The sequence below is a fragment of the Berghia stephanieae genome, chromosome 10 (genome assembly GCF_034508935.2).
Source record: "Berghia stephanieae isolate SIO BIC M18660-M18661 chromosome 10, UCSD_Bste_1.3, whole genome shotgun sequence".
NCBI classification, from domain to species: Eukaryota; Metazoa; Mollusca; class Gastropoda; order Nudibranchia; family Aeolidiidae; genus Berghia; species Berghia stephanieae.
Genome location: NC_088369.1, coordinates 38,743,792 through 38,758,791, shown reverse-complemented (window position 1 = coordinate 38,758,791; position 15,000 = coordinate 38,743,792). Strand labels below are relative to the sequence as shown.

The 15,000-nt window shown below is 35.4% G+C and overlaps 2 protein-coding genes and 1 pseudogene across 3 annotated transcripts in view; 1 reads left to right on the top strand and 2 right to left on the bottom strand.

The window, feature by feature from the left end:
* LOC144981101 (uncharacterized) overlaps positions 1-15,000 on the bottom strand; it is an 860,429-nt gene that overhangs the window by 279,230 nt on the left and 566,199 nt on the right. The window lies entirely within an intron of this gene.
* On the top strand, positions 3,743-9,206 carry LOC144981096 (uncharacterized). Its single transcript, XM_078929219.1, has 5 exons — positions 3,743-4,093; positions 5,159-5,295; positions 7,299-7,385; positions 8,475-8,567; positions 8,969-9,206. Exons 1-5 carry the CDS (start codon positions 3,877-3,879, stop codon positions 9,062-9,064), a joined length of 630 nt encoding a protein of 209 aa, XP_078785345.1. The 5' UTR covers positions 3,743-3,876; the 3' UTR covers positions 9,065-9,206.
* LOC144981095 (uncharacterized) lies at positions 9,283-14,982 on the bottom strand (annotated as a pseudogene). The gene is made up of 3 exons (XR_013647005.1): positions 14,698-14,982; positions 13,773-13,877; positions 9,283-12,566 (listed from the first exon to the last, which is right to left on the bottom strand). The product of XR_013647005.1 is annotated as an uncharacterized LOC144981095 (transcript).

The window sequence follows — 15,000 nt, the reverse complement described above, 5'->3', positions numbered from 1 at the left end:
AAATTACAGGCGTAGTATCAAAGCTAATGTTTTTAGTTTTTGCATGTTAATGACAGTTGAATAAAACTATCTCCTACATGCTCATTTTTTAATACATTTTTTCCAATTTTGAAAAGTATCAAAAATCTCTAGGATTGAGTGAGTTTACTGTCTGTAAACCACACTAGGGGGTGTCTGGGCGTCTCAATAGCTCAGTTGATAGAGCAATCTCTGTCCACCCAGCATCAGTGAATGGTTAGCTGAGTCTTGTTAGATTTGACGGAAAGTACTTTGAGATAAGACTAGCGTCCTATCCAAAGGATAGCAAGCAATTGCTATTGTCCGTATCACGCTATAGAAACCGGGATAATCTCCGGCTCCTTCGGGTGCAGTGGCTTAGAAGAAGAAGAAGAAGAAGAAGAAGAAGAAGAAGAAGAAGAAGAAGAAGAAGAAGAAGAAGAAGAAGAAGAAGAAGAAGAAAGAAAGAAAGAAAGAAAGAAAGAAAGAAAGAAAGAAAGAAAGAAAAAAAAACGTTGGGGAATAGGTCAGACTCGCTCTCTCTCTCTCTCTCTCTCTCTCTCTCTCTCTCTCTCTCTCTCTCTCTCTCTCTCTATCTATCTATCTATCTATCTATCTCTATCTCTCCCCTCCTCCCCCCTCTCTCTCTCTCTCTCTCTCGTTTTATCCTCTGGCCCTCTCTGGCCCTATCTCTTTATATCCTCACATTTTCTCTATCAATTTCAAACGATCCATTTGCTTTGAGGGTTTAGCGGTTTGTCCCAAGTAATTGGCCCTCGCCATACTGTGATAGTCACGACCTCTTTCAAAGCGTCTTTAAAAAATATAATATATATTATATCTCTTTAAATGAACATGGGACAGACGAAGGATTATATTACATACAGTTGAAATGACGTCACACAATGCCAAATACACGTTATTAACTCACTCAACCCTAACACCGACTATATCCGTAGTTTAACCGGGGTTACTTTTACCCCGTACCTATTTATTTATATATTACATTTTTCTGAGACAAATTATAGGCGTAGTATCAAAACTAATGTTTTTTTTTTAGTTTTTACGTGTTAGGCTTAATGGTAGTTGAATAAAACTATCTATGTAGAGATGCTCATTTTTAATACATTTTTTGCCAATTTTGAAAAATAGCAAAAATTTCTAGAATTGAGTGAGTTAAGTAAGGTCTAATGGTCTGGGTCACTTGCAAAGTGGGGCAAAGATTGCCCTGTGAGAAGCAAAAACACATTTCACGGTTACACGCCATTTACGTCGATTACAAAGTAAAGTTAGCTTAACAAAACCAAACTTGTCCCCCGACTGTGGTATAAAATTATAAAGAGATTGACACAGATTGAGATTGAGTAGCACAAAGAAGAAGAGAAAACGTTATAGATCTAGTGTGATGCAAGCTTCTCCTATCATTACAAAGCGGCAGCTCTCTCGGACTATAGATAGAATATAGATAGAATGCGCTTGGCCAAGGAGTTCACAACATTGCCATCCGGAAGTATAACGGACCAACACACAAAATCTGTGTAACCATGAACTTTTATAGTCAGGTTAATACAGTTTAGTGAGAACAACTCACAAACGCGGATGGCAAAAACAATAACAAAGGCCTGAGTGACGTCATCTTCGAACTATCTATATGAAGTTGACATCACTCAAGTCTTTATTATTGCTTTTTTTGCCATCCGCGTTTATGAGTAATTCTCACTAAACTGTAATTGGGGGCAGCGTGGCTCAGCGGTACGGTCTTTGCTTCGTACCCAAAAGGTACCGAGTTCGATCACCCGCCTCGTTGTGTGGCCTTGAGCAAGCCACCTCGCCCAAGCTCGCTTTGCGGCGCTGCACTGCGGCTGACGCCTGGGTTATTCCAGTCTTCCCTTGAGATATACCCTAAAGACAAGTTTCCCCTTGGGGATGAATAAAGGGAGTTTTATTTATTTTTTTATTTTTTTTTAACCAGACTATAAAAGTTCATAGTTACACAAGAGTTTTGTGTGTTGGTCCGTTATACTTCCGGATGGCAATGTTGTGAGCATCTTGGCCAAGCGCATACTATCTATAGGACATCTATAGAGATACCACTGGTGACAAACCAAACGCCTTGTAGTAAGAGATAAAAAGACGAAAGACTCAGAAGACGACGGTGAGGTGGAGGAGAGGGGGAATGGAGAGAGAGAGAGAGAGAGAGAGAGAGAGAGAGAGAGAGAGAGAGAGAGAGAGAGAGAGAGGGGGGGGGGGTTCTAATCTGTATTATGCAATAACGGAATTCGGGGGCAGGCAGACGGCATCCCGCCACTGATATCCATAATGGAACAAGACTGCCTGTCTGGCATTTATAAGTTATCCCATACATCATAATACGTTACACTGCCGCCCAATGATAAATTTTATTTATTTTTTCCTCACCCAATTTTCATTTTTGGCCATAAAATTATAACTGCATGATTCCATTAAGTGGATTCACGACAAATCAAAAAAAAAAAAAAAAATAATAAATAAATAAATAAAAATTCAAACTCTAAGACGTCTTAGAAAATTTTAGGTTCATGACTTTTTGAAAAGCGAGAAAGGGTGGGTAGGGCCGGGAGGGGTCAATGGAATAAAAAAATAAAAAAAAAAAAAAGAACAAAAAAAAATGTAAAAACATTTTGGTCAGAAAACTCGTCCTTCAAAGATCGTTTGAATAAATCAAATGATACTCATCTTGTTAAATATAAGACATGGAACGAGTTTAAAAAACTAGCTCAGTATAGAGAAGGATAGAAATTGTTTGGCTGTGGCCTATTCCCTGACCCAGGGTGAAAAAGGCAATGGTGATGATGATCTTGTTAAAAACTTTCTACTCTTGGACTGCAATGAAGTCTTCCTTGAGGTTCCAGGTTTGAGATATTTTTTTTATTTTATTTTTTTTTTTTTATGAGGTTTATTTTAATCGATCAATATTTGGAGGAAGAGTTTTCTGACAAAAAATTTTTTTTAAATAAATGTTTTGGGTTTTTTGTCACAGTACAGCAGATCTAAATTGATCATAGTTTTAAGTAGACCTACCTACACATTTTCTGGCCAAAATAAAATATCGTTATTTTGGCGTGAGACGACAAGACAAATGGTTTTTAAGAATAGACCGGCGATTTACAAATGGAACAAACGTCAAATCTCTTTGGCGGACGAGTTTCTAAAAATAGACTCTCTCTCTCTCTCTCTCTCTCTCTCTCTCTCTCTCTCTCTCTCTCTCTCTCTCTCTCTCCTCTTTATCTCGGCCCTCTATTTCTATCTACCCCTCCCATTTTCCTCATCTCTCTCTCTCTCTCTCTCTCTCTCTCTCTCTCTCTCTCTCTCTCTCTCTCTCTGTGTGTGTGTGTGTGTGTCAAGAATCAAGACAGATGAGAGGTCTACGGGAGTTTATGTCGATGACCAAGAGATATATGATTCCCTCTGCTGACAGTTTTGAATTCTGTTAGTTGGAAAAGCCTGATTTTATTGCTGTGCATTTTTCATTGATATAGATAGTATGCGCTTGGCTAAGAATCTCACAACATTGCCATCCGGAAGCATTCGGATAAAGGACCAACACACAATACTATGTGCAACCTTGAAAGTTTATATTCTGGTTAATACAGATTAGTGAGAATTACTCAAAAACGCGGATGGCAAAAAGCAATAATAAAGGCCTGAGTGACGTCATCTTTCGTTCTATCTAAAGTTACAAAAACTACCACTGACCAATTGAGAGTATGCCGATGACGTCACGCATTTACCATCCACGGTTACTTCCCTTGTAGGAAGAGATTTCTCACTTCCGATCGAGTTGTTTACATTAGGAACTGAGTGACTGAGTGTGGCCGAGTCAACACAAAACTGTCAAAAATGCCGCGGATTTGTGCTGTCTATGGATGCAATAAATCTAAAATGAAAGGATTATCTCTCTATGGGATTCCGACCGTAAAATATGACGAAGGAAACTCAATTTTGGAGCTAACAAAGAAAAGGCAACGGCTGTGGCTGAAGGCCATCAACAGAGCAGACATCACAGTTGAAAATATCAAATACTACCACCAAGTGTGTTCTGACCACTTTGTCTCAGGTAAGATTGTTTCCTTCACTTAATTAAACTTGTTTCATTTGACTACTAATAAATATTGAGTTTTGATACAAGGCCGTAGGTTGTTTGTTCTTTCATTTACTTTGTTACAAAGAACTGAGGCTCTACGATTCGACACTTTATTCACTCTTTCACGTTCTCGATTCTCGTGTGATTGTTGGCACTTTCGGAGGGGCATGGACTCTGGCGGGCGGAGTAATTTTAATCAATTATTGGGGGGGGGGGGGTATTTAAAAAAAAAAAATTTAAATGTTTATTTTACCTCCGGACAGGGGAATAGAGTGAGAAGTGACATTTAGGAAGGGGGATCTCCAGTCAAACTGTGATTGGCAGATATCAAATCTATGACACATATACTCATTTTCAAAACGTTGAACCATCCAACCTACACGGTTATATGAAAGACTTGTTTGATACGAAAAATGTTTTTAAAAAAAATTAAAGTCGAATCCCATGCTTTCACCTTCTATTCCATGCTAATTTATCCCACATTATGCATTTCAATAGCCCACTAAAAATAGGCAAGAATATTTTCTACACTTTAAAAAAATCATATCTCACATCATATCAAATCTAACACGAGTTAATTCGTAGTCATAGATTTTTATAAAGTGTTTGTCCATTCTTTTCACTTACAATTTCCCCTGCAATAGTTCAATGTAAGTGGTTCGTAACCCATCGAATGAAATTTTGTGTGACCATGAACATTTTAAAAATGTGTCTGTCACCTTTCTTCAGCAACATAAAATGTCTAGTTAATAAAGCATTGGTAAAATTACTCCTCTCAGAGAGGCCACATCTTTCTTAAAGTGCCTGATTGCGAGGAAATTGTCTAAAACCGTAGTTCTACATTCTTATCATCTTAAAAAGGCAATTCATGTAAATAAGAGTGAAAATCTTGCATTTTGATGAATTTCAGATTTTTCCTTTTCAAATTCAGATTTTTTAAAACAAAGATATGTAGATCTTTGTCGACTTTGGCAGGTCTTAAATCTAGCATTATGTAAACATCAAGGAGAAATATGACAAAATTTTCATTCTTTACAGGTCGACCAGCTTACTACAGAATGGATACAGATCCTGATTGGATTCCAAATAAGAATCTTTCAAGACCAAATCTGGTGAAAAACACCACAATTGGCATGAATCGTCACTTACGCCAGTTGAGACGTTTTGAAAATAAAGTAAGGTTTAATGTTTTGGCCACTATTTTCCCCCCTAAAAAAAAAAATACCAATGAAAATTTACTTAAAAATCAAATTTCCATTAGGGCGTCCCTTGGTAAAATTTTATCTTCTTGATCATCTTGATTTAACTGATGTGAGATTCTGAAATAACCTGTCAGATGGTCCTAGTTTCGAGCCCCGCTCTGAGTGGCGCATAGTTGAGTCCTTGGAACTGCTCTTTATGCACATTCTCTCACCGTACTCAGGTGTAAAAATGAGCCATGTCTCGTCCTACATGGTACGTGTTGCTGATAATCAGGGACTATTTGTAAAGCGCTTTGAATTTGAGCATGTTTAGTGGATACTATGCTATATAAAAGTTCTTTTTTTAAAATGATTAGCCGCATTGCAAAGCTGAGATTTCATTCATTTGTTAGTTGTGGCTTGAGTTTTACTGCCAGAATGCCCATCCTGAGCAAACACTACCCATTTATCCAGGCTTGTGACCGGCCTCACAAGCTGTTGGGTTGTACCCCATAAAGAAACAAGATACAGAAGTTGAGGTGGCAGAAATGAGGATGTTGAGATGGTCACTTGGCTGGACAAGAAAAGATAAAGTGAGAAATTAACTAAACCGAAGGGTGACTGAAGTGAAAAATTTATCAATAAAGATTGAAATGGTTCGGACATGTAAAGAGACCTGTCCCCACGGAATTTTTGCCATTTCAAACACCAAAATGTGCCAAAATTTGCCATAAAAAATAGCAAAATTTTGCCCAAAAAATTGCCGCTAGTTTTACAAAAATCAAACAATTAAAACAACATGTAAGGTAAAAAATTGACACAAATAGGGCATTTTGTAGAATATTGATGTCTCAACATGTCAACATGAATTTATTTAAATTTTGAATGGTTTGAAATAATATAATATTAATAATAATAGCCATAGTAAGTAAGTAAGTAAAAAAAAGAAGGAAGTAATCAAAATATTTTATTAACTATTTAGCTTCTTAAAATTTGGGAAATCAAAGTGAACAATCACATAAAAAATTCAAAATTTGAAAAACTAATTAAGGAGAGGAAAAAACTAACTATTCACAAGGAAAGAGAAACAAATCCATTTTCCAATGGGGGCACATTAAATTTGTATTCTCTACTTACTATCCAATTTTGAGCATTATTATTATTATTGCTTTATATTTCAATATATGCCTAATGGGTTTTGAATGAGAAACATAAAAAAAATCATGAAAAATCATAATCATATCATGAAAACTAAGTGCAACTTGTGGCTAAAAATAAAATTGCATTTTATGAAAAAAATTTAGAACACATTTTGTTTACATAAATGATAAATGTGATAAATTTCTTATGAAAAGAATTAAATTATTAAAAGTAAAATTCTTTCTTGAATGCAATAAAATAAAAATAGGAAATTGGGATTATGGGATGAAGGACTCCAGAGCTTTTCAGGAAAAAGAAGAAAAAAGGCGAAAAACAAAGCTTGGGATTTCCAATAGCCTAAGCTAGGCCATAGAGGTAGGAGGCTAGGCCTAGACATGTTTGTCCGTTATTTAGTGCCAATTTTGGATGCTCGCATTGAAAGTCGCCGTCTCTTCACAATTTTTCATAGCTTTTGTTATTTTAAAAAAACAAAAATCGTCAATTTAGCCTAAAAACAGCGAAAATTGCGACCTTTTGCGGCCAAATGAAAATTTGCGGCCTTTTGCGGTCAAGGGTGAAATTTGTGGCCGCGAAAAACTGCGGGGACAGAGAGACGATAGATGGGGGTGCGTGGGAAGGAAAGTATTGGACTTACAAACATATTCCATGATGAGGATAGACAGAAGAAAAAGCCTGTGTGACATTCACAGTGGAGTACCACAGAGTCAGTGGTATCAGTATCAGGCTATACTTGCATACAACATTGACAGTAAAACAATTTGTGAATTATATTTATATTTAAAAGTGCCTTCACAGCACGATAAAGATTTTATTATTTAGATATTGTCTATCTACAGAATTCATTTGTGCCTGCAAACAAAAAAAGAGGAACACATTTGATGAATGAAACTGAGACACATATGGTCGATTCAGAAGAAACAGAGGTAAAATTATGTTATAACATCAATAAAATAATAAATAAAAAGTGTGACTATCTAAAATACAATTACGAGATTGAAAATAATTTATTTAAAGAAAAGATGAGTTTTTATATTTAATTTGTCGGCTCAAAATGATGTATTATGTCAGGATTGATTTGAATTTAATGATTTTAAGGGTTTTACGGCGCTTGCAACACATTAAGGTCATATCGGCGCCAGTAAAAAGGCTGAAAATGGGAAAGTAAAAAGTTCTAGAATTACAATTAAAGCACCCAAGAAAAGGGAAGACAACAGGGGGATTGGTTCAAATAGGAAACAGATGTAGATTCCAAAAGTACACTATCAAAGTACTTAGTTTGAGATCACCTCCCTGCTAGGGTATCTGGCCAGGGTACAACCAAGTGATCTCCATTCCAAGACAGACAAAAGGCAATTGGAAAACAGATATACGGGGATAGAAGATACAGTAAGTGCCTCCCTGCCCACTATGGGAGGTCATGAACCCCACCCAGACTATGTCAGGATGAAAGAGAAACTAATAAAAGTGATTTTTTTGACTTTAAACATTTCTAGGAATACAAGATTTTAGTTCTTGTCACTGTTAGAAACTACAATATATCTTTTGCCGCCATTAAAACATATCAATTGAACCCAAATATAACATTTTGACATAAATTCATTTTAAGGAAGTTGGTCACATATCATATCAAGCAATTTAATGCTCAAAGCACATACAACAACACTCAACATAAAGGACTAGCTATAATGCTTTTGAGGCACTTTTATAACATTACATTGCTGGCAGCCAGGTGCTCATTTTATACTCAAGTTGGGTGCGAGAGTGTGAGTAAACAGACTTCTCTCAGGAATCAACTTTGTATTGCCCACATCGGGACACGAACCCAAGACCTATTGTGATTTCACCAATACACAGGGATTTAAATCACTTGTGTCACTATATTGTCATTTCAGCCCCAGTAAAGAGGAAAATGAATGGATAGTCCAAACATTATTTCTGTGTTTATTTATATATAAAAGTGCCTTCACAGCATGATAAAGATTTTATTATTTAGATATATTGTCTATCTACAGAATTTATTTTTGCCTGAAAATAAAGAAAGTGGAACACATTTGATGAATGAAACTGAGACTGAGACACATATGGTTGGTTCAGAAGAAACAGAGGTAAAATTAAAAATAACAACCATCAATAAGATCATATATAAAAAGTGTGAATTTATGAAAAATATAATTACTAGATTAAAATAATTTGTTTAGAGAAAAGATGGGTTAACTATGATTTCACCAATCCACAGGGATTTACATCGCTTGTATCACCATATTGTCATTTCCGCCCCAGTAAAGAGGAACATGAATTGAGAGTCCAAATATTATTTACAAAGCATAGAATTGATATTCCATTGTTTTTAAAGTTTTCAAAGAGCTTGTGACAATTTAAGATCATGTTAACCCCTTCTGATGAATAATTGCATTGATATATAGAGAATGACAGATTAATTAAAAAATGACTTAATCATGAGTAGGTAGGTTAAAAGTAAAAGTATATTTGATTTCTATTTATCCAGCAGGACACAAAAATGAACGAACCAAGAGAAGCTGACACAATTGACGGTAACAAAATTATGCTTCAAGATGTGGGAACAGACAATGGAGATGATTGATCAACTTGAAAATACAAAGTCAGTACTTAATGACATGACTGTTGAAATTTCATCTCTGCGACAGAAGGTGTCTTTTAATTCTTTTAGTGAAGAAGAATTCAGGAATAATGATGACAACGTCAAGTTCTACACTGGTTTGACATCATTCCAAATACTGATGCATGTCGTTGATCACATATCCCCATCTTTGCGACACAAAAAACAATTCACTAACTAAATTTCAGGAAATTTTATTAGTATTGATAAAAATCAGGTTAGGATTGCCAAACAAATTACTTGGCCATATGTTCTCCATTGACCAGTCTACGGTTTCAAGGATTTTTCTCAGAGTTTTAAATGTAATGTATTATAATCTAAAATTTCTTATTGTCTGGCCAGAAAAAGAGGCATTGCAAAGGTCAATGCCACTTGAATTTGTAAGATGCTTTTCGAAGCGTGTAGCAGTAATTATAGACTGTTTTGAAGTTTTTATTGAACAACCTTCAAATATAAAAGCAAGAGTCCAGACATATTCACATTATAAAAGTCATAACACAATTAAGTATCTAATAGGTATAACCCCTCAAGGTTCAGTATGCTTTATATCTGATGGATACGGGGGAAGAACAAGTGATAAATTTATAGTGGAAAATTCAAATTTTCTTTCACATCTTGAAATGGGCGATATCGTCATGGCTGATAGAGGTTTTGACTGTCATGAAAGTGTGGGTTTGATGTGCGCTGATTTAAGGATACCAGCTTTTACAAGAGGTAAAAAACAACTTTCCCCTTATGACCTGGAAGCAACAAGGAAGCTTGCACATCTAAGAATTCATGTTGAAAGGGTAATAGGTAAAAAGTAATAAACAAAAATGAATATAACAGTTAGTAACAGCTCAATTACTTTTTTAAAAACTAAGGTGTTCTAAATTGAGCATAATATAAAACAACGCATAAAATATGGTGTGTAAAAAAAAAAACGAGAAGGGGGGGGGGGGGGCAGGTAGAAAAGAAATTGGAATAAAATGTATCCACTGAAATAAATCCAATAAAGCAGTGAAAATGATAATCCAGAAGTATGACAAATGTACAGTGATCCTTTAGAAATGGAGTGATCACGAATGTGAGCTAATCTTGACAAATCTACTCCAACGATGAATGAAATAACACAAACCTAAGAAACTTAAGATTAGAAATATCACAAGAGACGATAGTTCAGTTATTTTCCAGTCTGGGGTTAGTCCTCTTACTTTTAATCAGATGTGTTTCGTTCTGGATTATTATCACCACTTATTGGATTTATTTCAGCGGATCACATTTCACACCTAAATCTATTCTTCCGGGGTTCACCTCCTCCCCCTCTTTTTTTAAACACCAAATTTTATACATTGTTTTATATTTCACTCAATTTGGAATTCCTTAGTTACAAATTGAATGCTTCTTTTTGTTTACATTTCAAGAAATTTTTTTCTCTACAGTTTTATAGTAAAGTATTGGGGGCCTTTTGTTATTGGCAGAAGACAGGCTTTGAGTCCGAAACATTCCGTGTTTGATGTTTTTAAAAATTATTAAGCTGTTATACTCATTTTTGTTTATTACGCTTTGTTTTAAGGACTCATGAAATAGCTTCGGTTTCCAAATGAAGAATGCTGAATTAAAACAGAGCTGCAAACTAATGATAAAATCTAAATAAAATAGGATTAGATCTTTGAGGAAAAAAATAAAGCTTGTTACTTTAAAACTAAGAATTTCATCTGAAATCAAAAGTACTGTGCAGGCATTGTATCTAAATTTTAACAACATTCCTTTCCATTTCAATCAAAAATAAGGACCAGGCTACTTAAAATAGTTGATATTTAAATCAAACTGGATGCATAAATTAATTTTTTTAAAAGGACCATGTCTTTACATGGAAAAATCAGAGGGAAAGAACAGAAGTTGACAGCTCTGTAAAATACAGTGTAATAATACATATGATATATTTAACTTTGAGTGAAAAAGAAAATGGTTTTGTGATAATTGAAAAAAAAACACGAAGAGCAAATCTCAACGTTAAAAATGGCTTTTTAAGAGACTTGATTCAATTTTCTCCGTTTGCTCTTGGTGTTTTTGCACGTCTCACAAAATCATTTTCCTTTAGGCACTCTTGACAATCCAACACAGTCCACTTGATACCATTCTTCACAACTGCCATCACATTGAATCATTTTTCCATACTCTGATTTCCGGCAGATACAGAATAGTTTATTTTTATTGGGAGAAGAAGGTGTTGGTGCAGCTTCCCCAGCTTTTACTAGTCTAGAAAAAAACTGAGCAACTAACTCAGGTAATACAACCTTTTTAAAATATTCTTCACACTTCTGAAGTTTTGAAAAAATAAAGTCTTTGTCCAAAGAGATCCTTTGAGTGAAACAATCTTTTGTTGTCCACACAAAAAAGTCACAATAATCCGTGCCTGTCACATACATTTGACATTGCACTTGGTAATAATACGGATGATCTTTCCTAAGTTCAAAAGTAGTATTGTTGACAATTAAACAAAAATTACTAATGGATGTGACAGCCTCACGAATTGTAAGATCCCTAGCAGAGTAAGGACATTTGATTTCCAGACATCCTTGTCCACAACACTCACAATAAACGATGCCGTCTGGTGAAGCTGCAATGAAAGGTGTCTCATTCTTTATAAAGAGACCACAACGCCTGAAGGTAAAACTGTGATGGATATACCTATCGACAGAATGAACATAGGCATCAAATGCCTCGCTTTCTTTGTCCATTCCCCACTTAACAGCAGACACATTTGATAATACATTTTTTGACGAAATCAAAGAATTTAACAGGCTCATTGAAGTGGAAAAGGAAATGTTCGTGCGACATACAGAATAAAACTTTGAGGCCGTAATCCCCCCCTCCCGAAGCCTATGCCACACATTTGATTTGTTTTGCGCACGAGTCTCCTTTTCCGCAAATAATGATTGCTCAGGGGAGCAAGAAAAATCTAAACTATCACAATATTGAAGGATATCATCATACGAACGATCAATAAATTCTTCATTTATAAATGATCGAAAAAATACAGGCATTTTGGTCGAAGGAATGAAAGGAGTCTGATGCTCCTTCACAACAGATAAGGTTGATAATTTTTTAAGGAAGGTCTCCTTCACGGCTGATGAGGGTTCAACACATTTTGGTTTTGGATGGGGGGTTTTGACCTTTTCTTCATTCAGAAGTATTTTCCTTTGAGACTGGGCTCCAGTGAAATTTATGTCAACTGTCCTCAAACTCTCTGCACAATTCTGTTGGCCACATGGAGGTTTCCAGTAAGCTGGGCGACCTGTCACGGTTTCCTTCTCTGCTACTCTGTTTGTGGCTTCGATGAAGAAGAGAATGTTGCAACATGAGTGCAAACTTCTCCTAATCCTGCAACACATGTGCAATGAGCCGAGCATACACGTCCATCATCAGACACAATCGCCCATGCCTCCACCGGCTTTTCGCTTAGTCTCATTGAATGAAGAACCTGAAATAAAGGAAGGAAACATAAAATCAGAAAAGATTTCACACTGTTCATACACTTACGATTCTTTATTTAGTCCTTCCCCCCCCCCCCCTCCTCCATTGAAAGGCTGTATGGAAACGATTTAAAAAATTGCACCCTTTTGGTACATTTTGATTGAACTCAGACCCATTGAGGTATTGAAGCAATGACAACTTGCACAAAAACAAATTGTGCCATCATATCATCAATTTCAATCAATCCAAAAGTTTATTTTTAGACAATTGCCAATATAAATTATGCATTAACGTGCGCGCACACACACACACACAAACAGAAATTATAATAAAATATAACTATATTATATTCAAGACAGTCACAAGGATTGTGCAACAGAGCATTGTTTCACATCGCAAACGAAGCTCAATTACTGAATTCATCACACCAAAATAAGACAGACCTCTTCAACACCAGGATTCTTCATTATGATAAATGACTCCCTTTTTTCCCCTTTCAAATTGAGTGTTTTTATTCAATTTATACCATCATGAATTACAAAAATAAATATAAAATTTAAAAAACAAAAAATACATTAAAAAAAAAGCCACAAAAAAAACCAACCCAAACATATACCACTACAACAGCCGCATTATCGGGTGGTGTTGCGACATTACGACTCACTAATGAAAGGAAATATCTGTGAAATGTATTTCATGGAAATCTTTGGTCTATGTCTACTTCGAACTTAAGCAAGCCCAAGCCTCCTCCTGATAACCATGCTTTAAGACGACATGATCTGTATTAAGATACATAATGTTATCCGAATCCCAACAGTTAACTCAACATACAAAAATGACTAATTTTACGGAAAAGTGATAAAATTTACAGTTTTTTGTAATAAAATTGCGGCTTCAAATGGCAATCCTCTGCGATACTAGCTTATAGTTATAGCTTTCACCAAAGTGCTTCACTCATGATTTTGAGCATGGAGACCTTTGTCCTCATTTCTTTTTAAAAACTAGTCAAAATTGGTTAAGGAACCTTGCATCCCTTTGCAAAAATGGTCCACTGTGAAATTTAATATTGGATAGCCTATTGAACTGCTACATATGCTCCCATAATGAGACTGCCACCCTCCTCTTTTTTTTCGTATGTATCCTTTCACTCTCCGTCTATGAATTTGAATCAAAATCATCAATCAATGTGATTAAATCATTTGTAGGAATTTACCTTTGCTTTCACAATTTTATTGTCACATCCAGGAGGTTGGAAAACCAGCAGCTCTTTAACCCATCCATTGTATGCTTGGTTAAAAGCAGCAAGGCCCTTTAGTGCCTGAAAAATTGAAAAATAAATGAAGTCAGATCAACAAACTTAGCCTTACTTTGACTCAATAAGAATAGGTAATTTTAAGTTTTAAGTTTTAAAAAAGTAAAAGTAATAACCTCACCACTTAATAAAAAGAACATCAAACAATGCAATTATTAATCAAATTTTGGAGCAACTGACTTTACTGACAAGAGGGGGAAAAGGAGCTCAGACTCAAATACTCTAAAATAAACACGTTTGAGTTTAAGGGTTTTAATTAATTATGGCGACCTCTCTCTCTCTCTCTCTCTCTCTCTCTCTCACACACACACACACACACACTCACACACACACACACACTTACACATACACTATAGAGTATCATTAGTTACAAGTTTCAATTTATTGTGAAACAAAGAAGCAGAAGTAGAAGACCATCAGTACGACGATTCTTATGTTATGATGAACATGAACATAAGACTATAAATATAAACATTCAATATCATCATATGAAAAAAAAAATGATCAAGAGACTGAGATTCTTCATGTCCACACAGAAATAGAAGAAAAAAATTGCCTGGAAAAAAAAAACAAGTTGAACTGAGAAAATTGGTTGGACTTGGACTTGGAATCTGGCTCTTCTGAGTGAGAATCGAAGGATACTGACAACTCAAACATCAATAAAATATTCAAAATATAAAAAAAACCATATACACATCTTAAAACTTCTAAGACTATTGAGTTATTATCATATTTTTTTAAACCATCAAAACGTCTACATTAAAAAAAAAAAAAAGAAAAGGCGAATCCCATGTGGGTTATGAGATGAGATGCAAACTTTACTTACCCCGAAATCCTCACTTGTGCAGAAACTTTCTCGTAACACCAGATAAGTAAAAATATGATGGTACGTGATTGGAGGATACATCTTGATATCCTTTGACCATTTTTCCGATTGTATGTAATAGGGATCAATCCTATTCACGCTTTCAATTTTTTCCTTGTATCGTTTTTTTCGAAACAGGGTCCATTGCCATGTTTGCATTGGTCGCCATTTTGAAGAAATCTCCACTTCCATCAAGGGACTGAACCGTGTAAAATGTCAAAATTAACTCCCCTAGTCATTTACCGCATACTCTCAATATTACGT

Bases quoted from the DNA above. Each gene is read 5' to 3' on its own strand.
- LOC144981096 (XM_078929219.1), top strand. From the start codon at position 3,877: ATGCCGCGGATTTGTGCTGTCTATGGATGCAATAAATCTAAAATGAAA. The intron at 4,094-5,158 runs GTAAGATTGTTT...CATTCTTTACAG, and splicing joins TTCTGACCACTTTGTCTCAG to GTCGACCAGCTTACTACAGA. The intron at 8,568-8,968 runs GTAAAATTAAAA...CTATTTATCCAG, and splicing joins TTGGTTCAGAAGAAACAGAG to CAGGACACAAAAATGAACGA.